General features: G+C 49.1%; 1 protein-coding gene across 3 annotated transcripts in view; it reads left to right on the top strand.

Annotated features, from left to right (window-relative positions):
• RNF220 (ring finger protein 220) overlaps positions 1-23,168 on the top strand; it is a 238,153-nt gene that overhangs the window by 165,705 nt on the left and 49,280 nt on the right. For 2 of the 3 annotated variants that reach the window (XM_067301107.1, XM_067301108.1), the window contains 3 exons: positions 9,249-9,344; positions 14,410-14,452; positions 22,512-22,633. In XM_067301107.1, coding sequence (XP_067157208.1) covers positions 9,249-9,344; positions 14,410-14,452; positions 22,512-22,633 — 261 coding nt within the window. The remainder of the gene's footprint in view (positions 1-9,248; positions 9,345-14,409; positions 14,453-22,511; positions 22,634-23,168) is intronic. The other variant, XM_067301109.1, reaches the window with a different exon arrangement.

Raw genomic sequence — 23,168 nt, forward strand, 5'->3', positions numbered from 1 at the left:
CTTGAGCGAGGGGATTAAACTGGGACTGGAGAGTCGTTCTGTGTAAAAGAGATCAATCGTCCCCTGTCAACACATGGATCTTTTCCCTTTGCCCGTCACGTCTAGGCCTAAGAACATTAACTTCAAGAAGCCATGAGAGTAGGGAGGGAGAGGGTGAAATCAGGAAATCTTTCATTCCCTTCTCGGAGAGCTTGAAAGCCTCTCAGCCCAGGAGGATTCATTATTTCTAGGTGGCTTTTGCTGGGAGACAAGTCCTGTGTGGCACAACACTTTCACCTTCATGTTAGCTTGGTATTAAAGGCCCCTTTGTAATTACGCAGGATTTAGGAGGAGGGTGGTGGGGAGACAAGGCTCTTCTTTTCCTTTGTGCCTGCTGACCGTTTGCAACGCAGGCTGGGAGCAGCCTGTTGGGATACGAAGTCCCTCTCTGAAGTCCCGCCGGATGCACGGAGGGCAAAGCAGGGCCTCTGGGCCACCCTCGACGGGGTCCCAGCTCAGGGATAGGGGAGCCGGCATGGGGTGCAGGCTGGCTGTGTTACCTCCATGGTCACCACTCTGCCCCAGTGGCTTTAAGACCACTTTAGGACTTGTTTAGGACCTTTGCATAAAGTCTCATGGGCTGTCCCTGCTTCTGCGCTGGCTGAGGCTCTTCCCAGGGAGCGGGGGCTGGCACAGCGGGGGGGCAGGTGGTTTAACTCCCACCCATCCTTCTCCTGGCTCTGCTCCCATCCCTTCCCTGCTGCTATCCCAGCAAAAGCCTCTCCTGGCAATAAAAGTCCAGATGTAAACGCATGTTCCTCGCTCACTGCTTTCCTGCCCCTGAAGAGCTGTCACTCACTGCAATGGGTCAATTTTCATGGCAATATGTCAAAGAAAATCCAATCACTCAACGTAGAATGTGATGAATGCAGGATTATTGTATCAGATTCTTCTATTATCGGAGCTGGCTGAGGCAGTGAAAGCCCAGTGAGGGCTGTGAGCTGGGGGGCTCTGGCCAACACACTTGCTTGGTGCCTGGGCTCCCTCTCCACCACTTGGCTGCAGTGAAGGCAGCCCGAAGGGCAGTGCTGAGCACCAAATTGCCCTGCACTGCTCAGTGTCCTCGTTTGCTTTCTGTTAGAGACCAAACCCTGTCAATCATAGTATGCCAGTGTGGACAAGACACTTGGACAAGCAGCTAACAAACTTGGGATGATATTTCTACCCAACCCTGATGCCACTTAGCTAGGAAAGCAGGTGACAATAAGTTGGACTTTGCCAGCCACCAGCTGGGGAGTAGGGCCTGAGATGGCTGCTTGATGTCAGCAAGAGGTCCCTCAGCCTGCGGATGACAAGGGGAACACTGCTGTCTCCTCTCCACTCCCAGCTGCAGTTCTTGGACCTGACAGCTCCCAGTGGCCTTGCTGAGTGGGACACACAAGGTCTGATACTCGCCGCAAGGCCTGTGGTAGCCTTTGGTGCCTTGATCTTCAGGTTGCTGAGGACCAAGCAGCCCATCAAGCCCTCACAAGTCAAGGTGACAGTTTGCGCTTGCTGGGCTGCCTTGTAAGCATGCTTTGCAGCAGGCAGAGGTGCAGAAAGCACCTCTCCTTTGCAGAAAGCACACCCGGGGTCCTGCTCTGGGGAAAGTCTTCCTCAGGCATCAGGTTTTGAGGAGAGTCCTGGACCCCATAGTGTCCTTCTTGGATGACAAGTCTGAGTGAAACACCAAGAGAAGAAGGAGGAGTGGGAAAAGCAATTCTTCACCAAGGAGACGTTTCAGTGTGAGTGGGAACAGAAGCTTCAGGCCCATCAGAAGTGATGGAGGATGTTCTTGCTATTGTTGAGCTAGAGACCACGGCTCCATGGTCCTGCTCTCTGGACTGGGGCTGAACATTGTATGCTAACCTTTCACTGTAGCCTTCAGTCACCATGGGGAGACCCATCTCTAGAGTCACTCAGGAGGGCATTTTCTGAACATGTGTCCAAGCCAGCCATGCTCCAGACCTCTTCCAGCCCAGAGTTTCCCTGCAGGACTCCCCCAGCATGGGCAGAGCCATGTATCAGGAAGGCCAGGCAGCAGGGATATGTCACAGAGGCATACAGACACCACCATGAGCTCTGGCCAGGCTCTTGGTTGCCCAAGAGTCTCTACATGGCCGCCAGCAGAACTCAATTCTCCTCGGCATTATTCCCAGGTCTCGCACTCCTTCCTTGCCTTTCCCCACCGGCTGCTCTCTTTGGCTGCCTCTCCCACTCAGAGTTGTGCAGGAGAGGAAAGCGTGTTGTGGCATCTTGAATCTGACCAGGGTTGGTTAGGGATATGAGACATGCAAGTTAGGCTGTTCCTGCTCATACTTGAGCAGCCAGCTGTAACCCAGAATCAGTGTTCCCGAGTCCTCGTAGCTACCTATGGCACTTCTTTGCCACTGCCTGTCCAGCCTCCTGTGGCTCTCCCTCCATGGGGTATCATCTGGGTGCAATATGATCTCTTCCCAGAGAGGAGAGACCTCAGCCCATGCTGTCACCTCCTGAGGGTCATGAAGGAACATTCCTAACAGCATCCCCTGAACTTTCTCATATCCGCTCTGAAGCTGCTGGGACCGACCACTGAAGGAGGAGACTGGGCTCCACAAAGTGCCCTGGTGGTTACTGCGAGTTCAGCGTTCCTTTGCCGCTGATGCTTCCTAATATGCACATGCCAGTTGCCTTTGCCGCTAACAAGCCCGCTGTGCGCTGGCTCTTGCTGCAAACAAACACCGAAGCGAGTGGCCAGGAACAAATTCCATGTCACGCTCCCAGCAAGCTTGCTTAGGTCTGCGCCCAGCCTCTCGGAGGGTGCTGGCGGGTGGGCAGCCAGCACACGGCACGGAGACCTCCGGCTGAGCTGGGAACCAAGCCACAGTGCCAGAGCCCTTTGATTCCCCCACCTACCCCCGTTATTTTACGGCTTCATAGAGCAGTTTGAGAGAGAATTACAGCACCTAGAGGGAAATCTGACCACTAAAGCCCTCCAAGGAAAAAGAGCTTTGAAGCAAGCAAGATTTGGAGCCTTAAACCTTGACAGAATGTCTGTATTAAGCCCTTCCCAGCTGCCTTGCTCTAGATGAAATTTCTAGCACAATCATTTAACTTCTCTGTATCGTGTCTGGTGGCAGGAACCGCGGACTGGTGTCAGGGCCCTGGGGTTTTAACTCCTTCTCTTATGTCACTGACTCACTGGGGGGCCTTGGGGAAGTCACTCCAAATATCTGTGCCTCTTCCCTCCTCCCCCTCCATCTGTAAGCGTGATTTATGAGGAAAGATTAAAAAGCTAAAGCTGAACATTGTGGCAAAGCTACAGCTAAGCAGGGGACATGAGAGCAGTCCGAAGGAGGGGAAATTACCTAGGATGAGTATAGGCTGGCCATGCTCCCTGCCGGTCTGGGGTGACGAATACCAGAGCCACTCCAAAAAAAATCTCTGCCAGGTTTTCTTCCATAAAACAAACTACCCGATGAACAAACAGAGCCCCTCGCTCCCCTTGGGCCAAACAGCTGTGCCCTCCCATTAGGCTGGGGGAGAACGCCATGCTCGGCAGGAAGAGCGGAGACTGAGGTGCTCCGGTGCGCAGGGTCCCGGAGGGGGTCTGCATTTCTGCCCTGGCTCCACCACAGATGGGCTGGGAGACCTTGGCCAGATCTCTTTCCCTCTCCATTCTCTGGCTTTGATGAGCCTTTCTGCCAGAAGGGCGCCTTTCCCCATCGCGTAGCTGGTGCCTTCTCCAAAAGGACCCAGAGCTCAATTGCAGTCCCAGGTGTGAGCATAGCATGAACAAAAATAGATCAGTAGCTCACATTTCTGTAAGCTTAGTACAGCTGCAGACCACTGGAAGCCTTCAGTGAAGGCCAGCAGGCTGCTGATACCATTATTTCCATTCACTGTTAACACCCTTCTTACATTTAAGCTTTGCATGCCCAGCTCCACTCCACCTCCATCTCCGCCAGCTAAAAGCCACTGGGTGATTTTGCCTCTAACTTTCCTAGGAGCAAATTTGGACCTTCTGAAAGCTTCTGGGAAAGTCAGCTCTAACACTAGCATCTTTGTGTCAGGGATCCTCAAGCAATAACATAAAAAAATGGCTAGCAGAGTAAGGGGGAAAAATCACAGCAAGGCCTGGTATCACTCATTGCTTTCGGGTTACAGTTCCCAAGTGATAACAGCTATTAGCAACACTTTGACGGCTTCCCTACCGTGGAGGGGAGGGCAGGAGACAGAAAACATGTCAAGCCATCACCTCCATGTTAAGTGATAAGTACCTATTTAGACAGCAGAGTTAAAGCTGAATGCATCAAGCAGGGAACACTTTGTACCAAAATATATATGAAAAAAAAGGCCATATAGATACATAAAAAGCGGGGTTAGGGTATTTGTTCTGCTGACAGCAGCTGTGATGGATTGTTTAAGAAAAATAGACTCCCTGTGTTTTTCCAGGGCTATCAGAAAGCAGGAGTCCAGTGCTTTAATACTCTCAAATGACTGGCCTTGAAAGGAAGCAGAATGTCGGAGGCATTGGCCGGCTCTCCCGCACTGACACCTGCCCCGTCTGCCCGGGAGCCCAGGTGGTTAGGGCTGGGGGCAGCACGTGCGGGCAGTTTCCATCCATTTCCTCGGCCCAGCGGCTGCACGCTGGCATGCGTCACCTTCCCTCGTGCGGTTTGTGCGGGTCAGGACGCGATGGCACGTGTGTCCTTGTGCGTGCACGGGACGCTGCCAGCAAGCAAGCACGGGGCGACGTGCATGGGGTGCCAAGCTGGGGTTGGTGCCTCCAGGCACTTACGCTGAACACGCACGAGCTCCCCTTTGGTGGAACTAGGCTGCGGAAACACATCTCTGAAGAAACCAAATCCTCTGCTGAATTACAGCTGCTCCGCACTGTGCCTGTGTCCACCCGCGAGCTTGCCCAGGGCACAACCCACCAGTGGTGCTGTGCCCGAGGAGGTCTCCCAGCCCCAGCCATTGCCTTCCTCCTCCTGCCAGGCACTGCCGGAGCCGCTGCCCGGCCAGGACTCCCCTTCACTGGGGGCTCTCAGGCTGCCTCCAGCTCTGCCTGCAGCCAGCATCGACTCTGAGCTGCCACGGGCTGCTCCAGACGCACACGGAGGAGCTCATCCACAGGCAGGCTGGAGAGTGTTGCACTTGGAGCCTAACAGCTGCCACACCGGTTGCATTATTCACGTTTCATCCATGCAGAACCTGCCCATATATTTATATATGTAACCTATATATTGTTTAGGATTGAAATGAAGCTGCTGAAACATTCCCAGGCTTTGCAACCCAGCTCTGCAGAATTGCACAGCCCGTGCGGGTTAGCAGGGGACGCCAGAGGAAGTTCAGACCCCTCAGAAAGCTGGAACACAACTAAGGGGTCCTGCTGCGTCCATGTGCATGCCCAGCCTCAGCCCGGCACGCCTGGGTGCCAGCCGCGAGCTTCCCACGCCGGCCAGGGAGGGAGGCACCAACAGTGGGAACGGGAGGACACGGATGCTCATCCCGGTGAGCCGAGCCGGGGCCGTGGCTGCCCGGCTCGGCAGGGGGGGCAGCAGGAAGGAGTGAGTACATGGCTCGGACAAGATTGATGGCCTCCTTGCCATTAAGAAAAAAATTAGCCGGTGGCGGCTATCATATTAAAGGGTGAAGAAGCCGTGAATTATTTTCTTAAAGATCTTATCACTTACAATGATAATTTTACCTTCCAAAAGGCCACTTTTAATGAGGCAAGCCAGGCAAAAAGTCATGATTTAATGCCAGATTTTTTTTTCCAAACACATTTTACTGCTTTTTTGTCCATGTTTAAAAAGCGCCGGTGACCTTTTTTTATTTAGCTTGCCCCAGGTGTAATGCTCAGGCTGATCCTCTCAGGGTTTATAACCTCCGCGGAGAGTGCCTTTACCCAATGGAGAGATGATTTAAAGGGGAGGGAGAAATATGAGGCTGCACGGCCGCTCGCACAAGGCCCTTGCTCCGTCTTTCACGCTGGGAGCTGTGGCTTGCCATGGAAGGGGGTCCTGGGGAGGGGAGGAGGGTGCTTTCGCTGGGCTTAACTGGCCGCCTAGCAGGGATGAGCTTGCTGGTAGCTCAAGGAGAAAAGGGACGTTTCCACGTCAAGGCTTGCAGAGCACCGCACTGAGTGCGTCCCGGCCCCTTAGGCCTGGGGAGGCAGCCCCGACACGACGGTTTGGGAAAAAAAAGAGGCCAAAATTAGGCTGGCGGAGAGGCTGGCCTAATGCAGAAATGAAAGCCACCCTGGTATCAAGTGCCTTTCCTAATGCCTTAGCCCTGGAGCCTGCTTCCCCGCCTGCCGCCACAGCGGTCCTGCCTGCATGGGCTGAAAGGCAAAGTGTGCCACATCTTGCGGAAATGAGAAAAACAAATGAAGTCAAGTTTCCTAACAGTGAAGGGGAAGTGTGACTTGGCATCTCTAACGCTGTGTTTAACATGCCGGCAAGGTATTTAGAATTGAAGTGCTTGCACACAATTTAAAAATAGACAGTTTATTAATCTAAACTGCAAGTGTATGTAGAAGAGGCCTCGAGATTGACATCTTTGGGATTAGTTTAGCCCTGCGTTTTTCCAGAGGTCATCGCCATGGTGCTCAGGAGGTTTGTGGAATAAATGGGGCCGGCGTTCTTCCCGGGACCACACGCTAAAAACTAATACATAACGTTTAATTTACTGTCTCCATAGCTAGCCCAACCATTTTTCACATAATAATATTGGATTAGAGCTACCAGAAGCTGAGGGGGGAGCTGGAGGCAGGGAGGGTTTGTCTGTCTGTCGCCAAAGAATGGGGAGATGGGTATTTTTTCCCCTTCTCCAGAATACATTGGAGGACAAAATGCATTTAACCCTCCCAGCTCCGGGATGCTCTGCTTATTCTAGGAGGGAGAGGACGCTGACACCGCCGCGGTCAGGGCTGTTGTTCTGAATCGCACCCGCAGGCTTTGAGCCCCTGTCCCTTTGTTGCACGGGACATTTGCAATCCTGCTTCTTCAAAAATTGTCCTCATTCTCCTTTTAGGAAATGAAAAGAAACTAAACGACAGCAAGAGCTCAGGGTGTGTGCTCTGCAGAAATTCTCCTGGCAGCTTCGCCTGGCTGTTATAGGGCTTTTCCAGAAACAAATGAGCCACTCACCGAAACCGGTCGCCGCGGTGGGACCGGTTAGGTTCGGCCACCACGCGAGGCTGGAGCAGGGCAGCACCTGCCCCCTTTCTGCGGCCTCTCGGGGGGTCTCTGGACGCAGAGCCCAGTCCCCTGGGGCACCGCCAGCCCCACGGGCTCCCGACGGACCCAGGGGTGCCGGGGGGACAGGCGATCCCAGCACCAAGACGGGAGCCGCTGGCGTTGCTTGCGCTGCAGCAGCTCTGGACGTCGCCGTGGGGAGGTGCCGAGGGCACATCCCAGCCCCAGCGTCGGCAGGAGGGATTATTCGCCCCGTTTTGCAGGCAGAAAGCAGGCACATTTGCTCACCCAGCAGCAGCAGTGTGAGGTTTGGGTGTCTAACTGTCGGGTCCCCTTCTGGCTGGGGAGGCGGGAGGGCGCCCGCAGGGCCATTCCTCTGCGGCCCCTTTCGGGACCTCCCGTCTCCCCGCACCGGCTGCGGCGAGAGCCTCGAGCCGCGTTTCGCAGCAGGCGCCCCGGCGCGGGGGGCTGTGGCTCGGCGACGTGACTCTCGCCCCGCGAGAGCGGGCAGCTCGTGCCCGTGGCAGAGCTGGGATCAAAGCCGGCCTCCCAAATCTTCCCCGCCTGCCTCCCTCCTGCGTGTGCCCTCCCTCTGTCCCCGTGCCGCCCGTGCCGGCTTGCTCCGCTTGCCAGGAGCGCTGTCGGAGCCTGGGGATCGCATCCTGCTGGCTGAACGTATTTGTATGCTGAGTCATCTTTCCACTTGCTCATATCTTTCCAAAAAATGCACATTTTTTCACGTTTCATTTCAGCCCAGAGGCAAATGTTTCTGGAATACTTGCCTTTCTCCAAGGTATTATGCTTTTTAATAATGTTGTCACCACACTTGACCTGTCCAATTCAGATGATATCTACACTTCCCTTTGCAAACATACACATCTCCGAGCAGTCATTTATTGTTGAATCTTGCCAGCTGATTCTTAGAAACAAACATCTGGAGAGCTGCATTTACAGTGTATATTTTTTACAGTATATTGTCTTACTATATTTAATCCAGTTTAGCTAATCTATATTTTAAATTAGAATTTTAAATTTTTCTCTCAAACTCTCCTAATAATAAAGTTCACTTACAACCCAGTGTACATTTTTTTAAATATTGTCAAACTCCTGCAGTAATTTTCCCACTGGAGTTCATTGTGTGTAGAATTTAGACTTACCTACTATTGACTTGAAGTTTATCAGTGATTTCTTGTTTCTCAAATGTCACTGATCTTTTTAACCTTCTAAAAGGCTTTTTCAGTGCTTTTTTTCAGTGCTACTTATTAAAATAAATAGCATCATTACAGAATGAAGGGGCAGTTGTGCTGCAGAGGCGTTGAGAGCTTTAGTGCGGTTTACAAAGCTATCAAGAGATTTAGTGGGACTTACACCGGTGGACGAGCGCAGTTTAACATTGCTCCACATTAGCGTGCGTTCATGTTACCGTATCATTTGTGTGTATTTCTGGCATGGTCTTTATGTCAGGGGATCTCACGGACTCCGTGTGGCATCTACAGTGCAGCGTGTGTCCATGCAGTGCTCTGACACTACACACCTGAGATAAATTACCTGGTGCTCGCGGGGAAGCCTTGCATTCAAGGCACTCTCCCGGGGCAGGAGGGGCACGGTTAAAGCCGTGTTCACTGCCGTGACCCTGCCGTTGCCTCCCTGGACCATACACGCCATGCAAGCTTTATGGTCCAGGGATGCATGCGCACTTTCCCTGCACATGCACAGATTACAGGGTGCTCCCACCACCCTTCCTCCCATGCCGCCTCCAGCAGCGTAGCGGCAGCTGACAGCAGGGACCGGTGCTGTCGGCAGCCACTGCAGCTGAGTACAAAATGGGCCATAGGGGCACCCAGGGCAGGAAGACGCAGCCAGCCCGTGCCACGACCCCTGTAGCCCAGTCCACCGGGGGGCAGAGGGTATGGCCCTGCATGAAGCGCAAAGGCCACCCACACTGGGGCGGTCAGTGCCAGCACTGCCCCAAGCCCAGCAGACACGCTCTTGAGGGGTGGAGAGCTCAGCGATGCTCACAGCATGAATTTCTCCTTTCTCTTGCAGTCAATTTTGTTGTCAGCCTCAATCAAGCGGGAAGGAGATTCTCCGACAGCATCGCCCCACTCTTCCGATGACATCCATCACTCGGACAGATATCAGGTAAGCAAGCAGATACAGCCGTTGGGCTTAGCCTTAGACGGGGAACCAGCTAGCCCAGCATCTGCAGCTCTCCATGAGTGAGCGCACTGGCTCTCTGCTCCGCTCTGGTGCCCCGGTTCATCTGCCTACAGTGGCACATCAACACTTTGTCCCCCACATGGCTGTGAAGGTGTGCTTTTGTCTGCAGAGTCCTCCCAGCTCTGATTTTACACAACAGCTCTGCAAAACTACTTTAAATCTTTGTGGTGGTTTCTGTTACATTATATTCACCACACCTCTAGTTGTGATGGCTATGTTTGTCACTACCTAGCCCGTGCCACTGTGAAACTTTCAGAGAAGTGACTTTTCTGTAAAATAGTGAATGATGTCAGCCTGTAGCAGGACAAAATTCTCCATTTCATTGGTCTGCCACTGCCCAGCAAACTGACTTGTGACTCCCACCCAAAAACAGACATAGTTTTGGAGCACCTCTAGTCATGCCAGCATGTTCTCTGCCCTTGCCAGAAAATGCACTCTGCCCAGAGAAGCAGCAGGTCTTGACTTGGTTCAATACAATAAGTAAAGTTCAGGGAGATGGAGCAGAGGAGGGAGAGAAAAGCAGCAGTAGGAGTACAGTTCTGCTTGTAAGTCTGTCTGCATTTTGGGGGAAGAGTGGCTCACTTGACTCCAACTCATCACACATCCAAACTGTTTGGCTGCAAGCCTGTGCTCAGCGACTGGCTTCAAGTAAACTCCAAAAGGCATCAGATAAAATAGCTGAAGTCTTTAGCATGGATCCAAGCATGCCTTCACCTGCCATGTGGATGGGCTGGGTGGGCCATGGCTTGACATAAGTCCATCACCCTAAGTCATCCAAAGCTTTGCCATGATATCCTATGCCCAAGGCCAGGTAGACAGGTCAGGCCTTCCCACACTGGCCACTGTCACATGTGCCAGGGCTGTGTTTGCATCTGCAGAGGCAGAGGCAGATGACCAGCTGCTAGCCAAGCAGCCCCAATTAAAGCATGTGTTCTTGAAGATGGTTCCTATTAGTAGCAGATTTGTACATTTGTTGCCCATTATTCTGTCCTCTTTGTTGGTTATCCTACCAAATATCCTCCTCTGTCTGCCACATAGCCCAGTGTATAGTGAAGGTAAGAGCCTTGGGTTACAATTTGGTGGCACATCACACTCACTTTACCCTTGTATCAATGATGAAACCTAGTGCAAAGTAAAAGAAGCAAACCCTGCAGAAGACACAGGAATGTGTGATTCAGGTAATTCTGAACTCTTTTCTGCCTCTTTATGAAGGCTGATAAATAAATAATATTCTTCCCAAAAGGATGTGGAAGAGATTTTTGCAGTGGCCCCATTCATTTGAGAACACCCCTCCCTTCTCATGTCTCCTGACTTCAGTCTCTGTGAAATTGGTGGTCCCTTGCAGTCCTCTGTTCCTATAAATTTTTATTATGTCATACTTGAGGACAAATATTCGCAGCAGAAGCCCCCTCTGTGTGCTGAGTCTAGCTAGACTCTAATGTGTTTTAAGTTTGTGGGTGTATTTTATGGAGGGTTGCAGCCCTTAATGCAAATGTGTAATGGGAGTTGTAAGTCTGCACTGCAGGGAGAAAAGACCTCTGGGGCCTGATTTTCATTTACCCTTATGCTGCTTTATGCTGCTCTGGCAGTGTAAAGGGACCTTAGGGTGGGTGCCAGGGCTGTGTAAAGCCTCAGTGTAGCCTTCATAAAGCCACAGTATGAATGAGAATTTAGTCCTCCTGGCTTAGCAAGCGAAATGCTTGGGAAGCAGAGCAGAAGACTCTCACTGAGATTTTAAGGGCTGCAAAATTTAGCTTTCCATATGCAGAGGTGTGCTGGAACTATGAATGTTCCTTATGTTATTTGTGATCTAATAACAAATATACACTGTATTAGTAAAATGCTAGAATATGAGTTATTGGTGTGTAGGTTTTCACAGTTCCTATGGCTTGGTTTTCTTAGTCCTCATGCTTACTTACCCTGTGAATATACAGAAGTGTGAAGAAGGAGATTTGTGAATAGGAAGCTACAGAAATGCTGGATTGCCCATCACTTGGACTGTGTTCGCATTGCTCCCTGGGCTGAGAGAGGAAGCTGCAGCGCTGGCAGTGGGGCAGCTCCAAGACGTGGGGAGCTGGTTCTCCCCTGCCTCCTCTGTGCCCAGCCTGGTTGCTGGAGTTTGGTGTGTGGACACTGCTTCGACCAAGGTGATGGAAGCTCGTGTAGTGCAGGACATGGTGGTATGGGCCAAGTGGGGGTGCTCCTCCTATATACAGTGCGTCCTGTCACCCAGGGCTTTTCCTGCACTCCAGGTAAAAATAAAGCCCTTTTAGTGTCCTTTCTTGTTGTATCCACCAGTGGAAAAAGCAACAGCAAATTATAAGCCATTCACCGTACTGCAAAGATAACATTTCAGGCTCCTCTGCTAGGAGGGAGACCACCTTGAGTGGGTCAGCTGAGCCTGCAGAATATTTGTGGCTGAGTAACATGTGGAGGAAGTATAAATGAAAGCCTAAAAACCTTGTCCAGGAAAGCCTCAGCTCCCTCTATTTGAGCCACAGGGGCAAGCATGCATCCTGGAACACAGTTTAATTAGTTAAAAGGGTAAAAACAACATTCAACAGCTTTCATTTTGTAAGAAAGCATGTGTATGAAAATACATCTGCATTTCAACTTGCAGAGAGAGCTGGGATGTACTATGTAAGTCAGCACTCTGCAAGGCTTACAAGCCAGCACCTGAACTTGCTAACTTCCCAAAATCTTCTGATATGGCAAAACAAATCTTTTTTTTTTCATTTCCTCTATATAGAAGGCAGATTGTCAGATGCCAAACTGGAGACCCAAAATGTAGGTTTGATTCAAACAAAGAAAGTCTGGAGACTATGCAAAGGAGAGTGGGTAACAAATTGGGTTTTGTTTGTCTAGCAACTGGTCAAACCCAATTTCCAGTCCTAGCTCTATCCTACCCCTTTGCTAGTTCCTGAGACCCCGCCACATCTGCTGATGGACATTGGAAAGAAATTCATTAGTCAGTTTTGATTGACCAGTTTTGTTGAAATGCGGAAAGAAAAAGAGCTGAAGAGCAAATGGGAAGGTGACGGTTCTTCATGACTCAAGCAGGCTGCAGTCACGCAGAGGCAATGAGGCTTTTAAAAACGGATTTTTAATCCACGTCCCTTTTTTTCCAGTGCTGCATTTTGGCAGCATCAGTGTTATCTGTATTTCCGCCGGGGGCAGCTGGGCAAAATTACACCATCGACAAAATTATGGCAAAATCATGCTCGGCTTGCCTGGTGCCCTGGCAGCACTCGTGGCCCTCCCTGCTCAGCGCTGCCCTCGGTGTGCGCCTTTGGGGGACGGACCGAAAACCCTTTGCAGCCCGCGGGGTTCGTCACTGAGGGGTATTCCGCAGCAACCCATGTGCCTCCAGTAATACGGCTAAAACTCCTAACAAGACAGCAGTAAAGCGCATGCAGGCTGATTGTATCAGAATGAATGCAGCCGTGGAGACGTTATTAAAGGAGGAATGACCTCCCTCTACCCCCAAATAATCCCCTCCATAATATGCATTTTGCAGCTGTTGCCTTTTGCTAACTGAAGCGGCTTGAAATCTATGAGCAGCTTGTGGGACGCGTGGGACGGCAAGGCGTCCCAGCAGCGCCAGCCGCCTCGGCCATTGCTGCCGCAGGCAGAAGGCTGAAAAGAGCTCAGACCCCGCGGATTTGGGTTGGTCCCATCCGGAGGGGTCCGTCGTGCCCGTGCGCGGCCCCCCTGCTCCCGGCCTGGTCGGCTGCCTGCCCGCGCACACAGGGCACACAAAAAGCTCCCGTTAGGGGCTGCATTTTCAAAACGTGACAAGACTTTGCTGCCCGCCCCCTGACTGCACTGGTCATGGCAAGGGCACAACATGGGAATATGCGTATGTGCAAATGGTGCAGAAAAACACATATTGAGGAAGGTGTGTTTTAAGGATTTTAAGGGCATTTTCATAGCCATACAGCTTCTGTATTTGCGATGTCATTTCAAGTCCAGTCCCACAAGGATTGTCGCTTGATTTAACCTCAAGCACACAAGTTGTCTCCATCAGGCTGCTCACGGGTGTAACATTAAGCTGGGGCCGCGCAGAGGCTGCTCATCCGCAGGCCTTGGCCCCAGGTGAGGCACACCTGGCACCTCCTCATTGGACAGGGCCTGGGTGCCCCTGGGCTCTGATTGGCCAGGGGCCATTGGGCCCAGACACCCCTGATCCCTCATTGGGCAGGAAATCTTGAGGTGCACTTGGCCCCCGGGGCCCAGATTGGGCAAGGAACCTTGGTGATGCAAGCACCTCTGGGCCCTGATTGGCCAGGTGCCTTTGGGCCTCTCATTGCCTGGGGAACCTTGGGGTGCAGTTGCTCCAGGGCCCTGATAGGCTAGATGCCTTGGGTTCCAGCTGCCCCCTGGGCGCTGATTGGCCAGGTGCCCTTGGGGTCTAGTTGCCCCTAGGCCCTGATTAGTCAGGTGCCCTGGGGGGGGGGGTCTAGCTGCCCTCTGGGCGCTGATTGGCCAGGTGCCCTTGGGTCCTAGTTGCCCCCGGGCCCTGATTGGCCGAGGCTCCCTGGGCCCTGCTGCCGCCTGTCGGTTGCCATGGGAACTTCCTCCTCTCGCGCTGCTCCCCGCCGGTTTCCTGGTGAACTTTCACCCGCTCGGCGGCGGGTCACATGACCGGGGCCAACATGGCGGCGGCCGCTGGGGGCTGATCGGCGGCGCCTGCCGGGCCGCGCCGTATCCGCCCGCATCCCCGGCCGCGCGGGGGGGGCCGCCCCGGGGCCGCCGCCCCGCGAGCCGCCCGCGGCGCCCGCGGCTATGCAGAGCGGCAGGAGGGGGCCCGGCGGCGGGGGCCGGGAAGAGGTGGGTGCGGGGGCAGGCCCGGGGCCGGTGATGAGCGGGGCGGGGGGGCAGACCGGGTCGGGCCTTGTTCACCGGGGGGGCTGTTGCCGTCCGGCGGGGGAGGCCTCCCGGGGGCCGGCGGCCCTGACACTTCTCCGCTCTTGTCTCCCCTCTGCAGACCTTCCTGCGGGTGCGAGCGAACAGGCAGACCCGGCTGAATGGTGAGTGCGCGGCGGCGGCTCCCCGGCCCGGCCCCCGCGGCCCCTCGTCCCGCGCCCCGCGGGGCGAAACCTCCCGAGCCGCTCGGGCCCCGGCGGGCTGGCAGCCGCCACCCGCCGCCCCTTCACGCTGCTGCGCGGGCCGTTGTTTTGGTCCCGTCGCGTTACGATAAAATCCTGCGAGTTGTTCCGCGACTTCCTGCAGGAAATAGTTTTCACTGTTGGGACCCTGGAAATGACTTTAGAAGTAGGCCCCGAGTCTTCTGTTATTAAATTAGGTGGCCGGGCTACTGTATTTTCGTGGATCACATGGCAGAAGCAAGGTCTTGTAGTAAACTTTTAAACCAGCAGTCTGAGCATACTTGTGTCTGACGTCATGCTGTGTTTTTCCTCTCAAACCCATGGATGCTGGTGTATTGCTTCTGTTCTCTTATTTCTAGGTGTTTAGAACAAGTAAACAAGTAAATCCAGTAAAAAGTGTTAAAGTATTAGTATTTAAAAATCAAATAAACCTGAAGTCACTTAATTTCACTGAGAGGAATTCCCATCTTTGTGTTTGTAAATCAAAAAAAAAGGTGAAAATATTACACTTTTGTTTACTTGAACAAAAGAAGTCGAGACTGTTTTCTCAAAGTGCAAAGAAATCAGAACTTATCATTTAAACAGTAACAGTAATATTTTATCTTCTAATTTTATATTGTTTTTGGTTGCTGTAGTACGGTTCAGTCAATATTCAGTTGTTCAGGGTATCAAGAGGTTTATTAGTTTTGAACTTCCTGCCTTGATAGTTTAAGATAACACCAGTGACATTGTGCTGATGCAGTTTATTTAGAAAAAGATTAAGAAGTTTTAAACAAAATGGCAAAAGGATTTGAATTGTACTGATACTAAAGCAGTTTGCTTGAATTTGAAGTATTGCATGTTTAGCATGGTTTTAAAGAAATAGAAATATTACTAAGTTACTGGCCCAGTATCTTTGCTAAGTAATACCTAACTGAATCCAGAATGAGCTTGGAGATTTTTTAAATATGAACTCTGAGAGCGAAAAACGTGTGAACTCTTGAAGGTCTGTTAAGTCATACAATGAAGAGATTCAAAGCTCTACGGAGTCAGTGATGCCAAATGCTTCTTCATCATTTTTGTATAGCTCAGGTTAAGCTTACACCTTCCACCTTTTCTCAGTGTGCAACGTGCACTTACCTTATAAAAACAAACAAAAAAAATCAGCCAGGCTTGTGAGGTTCTTGGTGTTGTGGAGTCTTTCAGTATAAGTAAAGCTTTTGATGACAGCATCCTCTGCTGACCTGGCTCAATAGTGCTTATGCTTCCAACTTTGGCCCAAAGTAGGGTTGCAGCACAATCTGTGTAGACTGCAAGCTAAGAACCTCTCTTGGGCCTATTATTGGATGTTTTTGTGAACCTGGGTTTATCACCTAGGGGGAGGTTGGCAGTTTTGTACAGCATTTTCACAGTTTTCTTTGAAACCTTTTTTTTCTGTATCTTCTTTGTGGTACAGTGAGCAGAAGTGACAGCCATATTTTAGGTGAGAGCATTTGGTTGATTTTTATAATGGCATTATAGGTGGTATTTCCTGTGCATTCTCTTATACACCCTAACAATACTAGGCCTAGAAGTTAGGGGACTGGATGTAGAAATGATTGGCTGAGGTGCTTTGACTTCAGGTCACAGAGAAGGTCAAACTAGATCAGAATTGGTTCCTTCCAACCTTAGCTTTTTATGACTGATTATTACTGTTCCCAGAACATAGCCCATAGTGATGCCTGGTTCACTCCTATGCTGTTAGATTAGTATCCAGCCAGGCAGCTGGATAGGTTACACGGGTTCTTTCTATGCATGTGGCTTGATATTTGTGAGCACTGAACTCTGCCTGCTTTCTTGTTTCCTTCTCCAGTTGTTCACACTAAAGTAACTTTGCGGTATTCATAAGCTTTGCCACATTATTGTTAAACAGTTATTTAAGCAGTATGGCTCCAGATGGAGAACACTTGAGTGCTTTGGAAAAAAATTCTTATTTGTTTATATCTCGTGTCTTAATGAGCTTCTAATCAATCACACAATTTTATAGCTTGTTCTGTGAGAATGGTTTCCTCATCCTTGTTAGTTTACATTGACAGAAATTATGTAGGACTTGTCCAAAGACATCTGGCTTTTCATTTTTGCATTGTCTTATTGATGCACTGAAGAAACTTGGTAGATTTTTCTTTGACAGACAGTCTGCATTTACCATCATATTACATTTGGTTTTTTTATGTTCTAAAGGTACTTTTCAGTATTGTTGTAACCAGTTTATCTTGGTATCTCTGTAAGGCTTCTTCCCAGTTGAGTTCCAGGATCCCTTCTGGAAGCTCTCCCCCATAAAAAGGGACCCACAGTGTTTGCTGTTCTCCTGAATCATTCTTGACTCAAATCTCAGCTGCTCAGCCTTTTCATGCCCAAATCCTGTCAGAATCCCTGGATGTGTTTCATTGTATTGTGGAGAGAGGGTTGTGTTCTGTGAGCTGCTGTTGGCCTGGCTGCAGGATGGTTAGGTTTTGATAGTTATATGATTCACAAGTACCTGGTGATCCAGAATTTTAATTCCTTAAATCAAACTTTTTAAGTTAAATTGAACTGTAAGTAAGCTGAATGCATTTGCAAGCTCTGATGCTGTTCTGTCTGTAAGTCTCTTGGATCTGTGTTTGTATCTGAAGTTCCCTGTCAGTCTTGGTGAGTTAATCCAGCACCTTTCACCTGTGCTAAACTCACTCTGCAGTGGTTGTGTCCTGGTGAACCTACGAGTATGAAGTACTGATTCCTGATAGACCCATGAGGTAAAGAAGGCATTTCTTTCATTTGCCTCATTTCCAGTGTTGCCAAACTCAAAGAAACTTTAAGCCACCCTGTAAATTGATGCTTATGGAATTTAACAGTGCAGATCTGCTTAGGTAGTCACTCAAAATTAGAGGCACAAATTTGTGCATTAGTGTATAGGAACATGCATGCAGTAGCTTAAGTATATGCCAACATCAGAGAATGGTGTCAAATTGAAGGCTGCTGAAAATCAGCTGTATGGAAGTTTGGCCATGCAAATGTGAAAGCCCAGTGAGACCCTTCTGTGAATTTGGCCTTTAATGTTCTCTCTCAGGCAGATGAACAGCAAATTTTACATAAGGTTTGAAACAGCTTCATTCTTGACCATCTGTTTTCTTGCTTTAGCTTGTTCCTGAGATGGCTTTTTGTATTCTGCCATTGCTGCCTTTGTTCCCTTGGATCAGATGCTCTTGGATAAGTTGATCAGCCACAGAAGCTTTTTGATAGGTCCTACAAAGTGCAACCAGTCCTCAAGACTCTTCTAGTAGATTTGTAGAGAGCAGGTGCTAACTTGCATGCTTGAATGTCTTTGATTTGAAGTTAGGGATGTTTGTAAAGTTTGCATTCTCAGTAGAGCTGCAAAATAGATCCTTGCAAACCTTCTTTTGCAGCTGCTTGAAAACAGATTCCTGTATTGATGCTGACCCTAAGGCTGCCTTTCTGCAGGCAGATCTCCATGGAGGTGGTCACTGTATGGTTTGTTGTTGGACTCAAACCACCACCAGCATGCCATGTGCTTTTGTAGCTGAGGGGTGAAGGAGGAATAAAAAATGATTTTCATTGGAAAGGAGACAAAAATGTTTCCATTTAATTTGATTGGCCTGCCATTGCAGGAGTTGCTAATGATGTCTGCATGGGACTCAGGGGACCACTCAAACTGGTGGAGGGAATCATAAGAGATATTGCTAGGAACTTAATCATCTCCTTTGATGCTGTTATAGAGGTTTGCATAGTGTCTACTGCTGGGTGCTCTATAAGAGTGCTTCTGAGGTAATTAGTGCCCTGTCCTGAAGGTGAAGTTTTGGTTACTTAAAAAAAAAATTACCAGTGAAAATTAAAACTCATCAGTTTTTTTCTCATGAAGTTGCTGGGCTTGAGAATAACGTGATCCTTAGGCACTAATAAGGTTTAGCCTAGATGGGGAGAGCCCTTTGTGGAGAAAAGATTCTGTCTCTTCTTCCCATAAGGCAGCAGTGTCTGTGGAAAGGGGTCCAAATGGAAGGAGGAAGACACCAGAGGCTTTGAAAATCCAGCAGAAAAATTCATTTTGGCTCCTCTTTTTGCCAGTGCAGGTAGCTTCTCGCCTTACGTAGTCCAAATGACCCAGTATTAGGAAAGGGAAGAGCAGCTTCCCTAGCCAGCAGGGCTTCTGGGAGCAGATCAGAGGCCTTAACTTAGACCCCAGTCCTCCCAGAGGGTCCTGATCCTGATTCTTCCTCAGTTCTGTGTGCCTCTTTCTCATTACTGTGCTGTGGCTGCTTGAACTCTGGGGGTGCTCTTCATGGGTGGAGACCACCTTCTTCCTGGGGACTTCCAGGTGCTGTGTTGGGAGCCCGTTACAGCTGCAGAGAAAGGAGGCCATGTCTCCCTCCCCTGCTAGAGGAATCTACTGGTCATGTTGCTGGAGTAGCTGCATGAGGGCCGGTACTTGCATCCTGCTTGAGAAGACAGTGCTCGATGTTTTATTGTAGCCTGAGGGTGTAACACATGCAGCAGTGCATAGGGTAAAACCAGTAAAGTACTTCTGTTAAAAGTGAGGCCTCAAAGGTGCTGAAAAGCTCTCTGATGGCCTAATAATAATTATTAATGCTAACAAAAATTAGTGAACACCTCACCTCCTGGCAGAAGGATGGAGTAATAACTAGAGAGTCTTTGTTTAGTCAGAGATCAAAATGGGGCAGCTTTGTGCAGAGAACCCATCTCCTTGAGCATGGTCCTCTTCTTGCATCCAGTCCTCTGCTGGCTGTGTTTTTATCTTCCTGAATTACAAGAGGGAATGGCTTTTTTTCCTCTCCCATGCTCCTGCGACAGGAGTGTGGGGGAGAGGGATTAGTGAGCTAATTAGAAATGATCGCATCTATCAACACTAATTAACAATCCTGTGGTCTCACTTGCGTGTTCTTTTGAGCTGTTCCCCTTCGGGACAGCACCACAATCACCCCCTGCCTTTGGGGCCGCTCTGTCCCTTCTGCACTGATTGGAAGTGATAGCCAGGCTGCGTGTCGGGTATGGAAAATGCTGCTCAGGATGTGCTTTCTAGGCTGCCACGTTCCCTTTCGTTTTCTGCTGTCACCAGGGGCACCCTGGGCCTCCGTGGGCACAACACTGCTGCTGCTAATGACCACAGAAAGAAAATGGCAGGGGATTTGTTTTCAACACCTCTTTCTTCCAGTGGCTTTTTCACTTGTGGCACTAGGACTTAAAGGGCTGTTTTTCCGAGGAGCTAAGTGAACCAAGATAGGTGCTGTCTGCTGGATCTTGCATGGAGCTGAAAGAGACCTAGGTTCAGTCTCCAGCTCTGCAGTAACATTTCAACAGCAGATCAGGTATTCGTTCTGGCAGAATGGTCCCAAGAATTTATCAGGACAAGATCTAAAACTAGTTGTCTGCCTTCTTGGCAGAATGGTCCCAAGAATTTATCAGGACAAGACCTAAAACTAGTCACCTTCCTTCTATTACTGTTATAGTGTTATATATGGTGTTATAGATTGGCTGAGGATGGCAGTAAAAAAGTTAACAATATTAACAGATTTGCCAAACTTGCTTACCTGGATTGATTGGCCACATGGAATCCTACCAGAATATTTTAACTGGTCCTTCCTTCCATTTCCCTGTTTAAAAGCAGGATGAGGTGAGGCAGAGAGATGTTTGTAATGAGGACAGAGGAAACTTTGTTTCCATCTTCCTGCATTTTTTTCTGGTCAGAGAGGTGTTTACTGGAGAATGTTGAAGTTGCGTCAGATGCCAGCTTCATCTCCTATTTTGTGCTGGCTCCGCAGAGTTAGTGAGGCAAGGAAACAGCATTCTAAACTTACCTGGAAGAGTCAAGCTAGAGGATATGAGTATTTGCTAAACCAGAGCTTCAGAAGTCTCTCATGCACTGAGGTACAAATGAGAAAGAGCATGGCTCAACTCCACTAACTACATTTGGTAACAGAGCTGCATGATCTTGAAGTGGGGGGACAGTTAGATTTTTGGAGGTTCATGAAGGGTGGGAAGGAGAGAGAAAACATGGCAGACATATTGGAGGGGCATTGTTTTATTTAAAAGTGAAGCATAATTCATTTGGCTGCACAGAAATCAGAAATAACACTTCATAATTAATGTTTGCTTCTGTATTAATTGGAAGTCAAGCAGTTTACTTTCTGGAGTAGAAGCTGGCAGTACAAGTAAAATATCAGGTTTAAGCAGACAAAAGGGAAGCTAGCACAATTTCTCACTAGAAATACTGCAGTACCTGAAATGTGTGGAGAAAGCGGGTGAGCTGTGGGGTTGTCAGTATGCTGTACCCAACATGGAAGAGGACTATGGAGCTGGCATGAGCAGATGAAATTTAGACGATTGCTGAAAGTGGAATACACTCACTCAGGAAGGTCTCTGAAGTGCCAGGTCTTGAAAAACACTTTTGTTATGGTCTTAAGTTGCTATCTCTTACTCTAGGAATGTCATGTTTGCAGAATCTTTTCTATCATGCCGAGAATGTAGGCTTATGTTTTGAAGGGAGTTTTCCACAAATCTGTCTCTTTCGGTGAGGAAAAGCAATGCCCAGGAAACAATTTGAAGCCTTCTTAATCCTGGAGCATCACAGGGTGTAGGGGATGGTAAACATTCCTATTTTTGGACTGTGGTACAGTATACCCAGCCCAGAGAGTCCTGAGTACAGGCAAGTCAATGAGAAAGCCCTGAAAGATTCATGTTTCTGTTGGTGTGCTCAGCTAAAACTTTGTAACTCATTTGGTGATGTGGCTGCACTTCAGCAAGCCACTGACAGAAACCTTCCTGTACCTGGTCCTCTTCTTCCTGGCATTCCAGCACCTTTCTCTTATTTATTGGCTGCAGGGAGCTGTTGATCTCGCAGCCTTCAGGCATGAAGGCTTTCAGAGCATGCTGCAGTGTTCACAATGTCAATAACGATTTCCGGCTAATGCAGCTTTTTGGTGGTGTCATCTCTCATTATCACATGGGCTTTCCTTGGGCTTTTCCTTGTCTCTCATTCAGAATTTTGACCTTTCTTATTAATTAAACAGCAACTTTCCTCCAGCCAGTGATTGAGTCATTCAGTAATACCTGCCTAAAACCATCATAATAAAGGACAGAAGTTCTTTTTAATGCAAATGATTTGGTTCCAGATGTTTTGATCACATTAGACGATGACTTAAATTAACCAGAGATTGGATTAAGCAACAGGCTACCATGGCTGCTTTTTCTAATCATCATGATTCCTAATATGTCTGTTTCCCAGAGTATGCACTCAAGAAGGCAGTGTAGCCCCCAGTTCTTATCTACATGGCTAGAAATAAAAATAAGAGAGCTGGAACCTATCTAGTGCAGGTGCTGCATTTTTCTCAGCAAGGATCTTTCCTCTCCAGAAATGGTACTGTTACTAAGATGCTACTCTGACTTGTTCATGACATTCTGGGAAGGGGTTGTTCAAGGTGTGCAAGAGATTATGTGATTGTGAAAGCATTCGTTACATAACTTGACCAAGGCTTCTCGGGCAGTACATCAGCCTTCTAAGGCCTAAGCAAATTGCTCTATAGGGAACAGATGTGTTAGTGGATGGGTTTTAGACTTAGAAGGCAAAATCCAGAGCAGAATTCAGTGGCTTGATCACTCAGGTTTGAAAACAATTGCAGGCTTCCAAGAGAAAGTATTTAACTATTTGAATAACTTACCTAGAGATGTGCAACAGCTATTCTAACTCCTAGCTCTTAAATCAAGAGTAGCTGCCTTTCTGAAATCAGGCTGAACTAAGCCCCAGGTTAATGTAGAAAAGGCAAAGTAAAATTCTCTGTGTTTCTTAGGAGGTCAGAGTAGGGAATGGCAATGGGATCTTCTGGTCTGAAATCTTACCGTTTCTGGCAAGGCTTTATTGTTTAGAGAAGGCAGAGCTGAGTACATAGAGAAGAGCTGATCTACAAACTTGACGTGTTTTCCTTTTTTGTTTTCTTTCCCTGGTTTCTCCACGCAGCTCGGATTGGAAAAATGAAACGGAGGAAGCAAGACGAAGGGCAGGTATGTCCCCTCTGCAGCCGGCCTCTGTCAGGATCCGAGGAGGAGATGAGTAGGCATGTGGAACAATGCCTTGCAAAGGTAGAGGTGCAGCAGGATCACCAGCTGCCATTCCCTTCTCCCTACTCCCAGCTTGGTCTGCAGCTGACCTAACATGGGGCAAAAACTAACATTGCTGAGCTTGCAGGCAATGCTAACTATGTCTGCCCAAGATCTGTAGCCACTTTCCGTTGTCTTGAAAGATGGATTATTCTGGATTTTCTCCTGTGTTGTGTTAGTAACTTCTTTATTTCATGCACCCTTTCTGTTAATGAAGTCTAAGTTGTAGTCTATAAAGGTATGGGGTATTGAGGTTTCCAAAGCCTTTTGTAGGACTTCATGCTTCCTATGTAGTGCAGCAAAAAAGAGTTCTTCCTAATCTGCCTTTGACAACATCAGAATTATCTTTTGTTGGATTTTTTTTTTTTTTTTTTTTTTGGTAACGGATTGGCATTTGTAAATGTTGCATGACCACCTCACTCCAGAAAGTGTGTGAGAGAGGTCTCAGAGCTAAGCAGAACTATTCCCTCACCTGTCTTCCCGAAGACAGCAAGGAAGAAGGAGGAACAAGCCCTAG

This window comes from Apteryx mantelli, chromosome 8, assembly GCF_036417845.1.
Source record: "Apteryx mantelli isolate bAptMan1 chromosome 8, bAptMan1.hap1, whole genome shotgun sequence".
Classification (NCBI taxonomy): Eukaryota; Metazoa; Chordata; class Aves; order Apterygiformes; family Apterygidae; genus Apteryx; species Apteryx mantelli.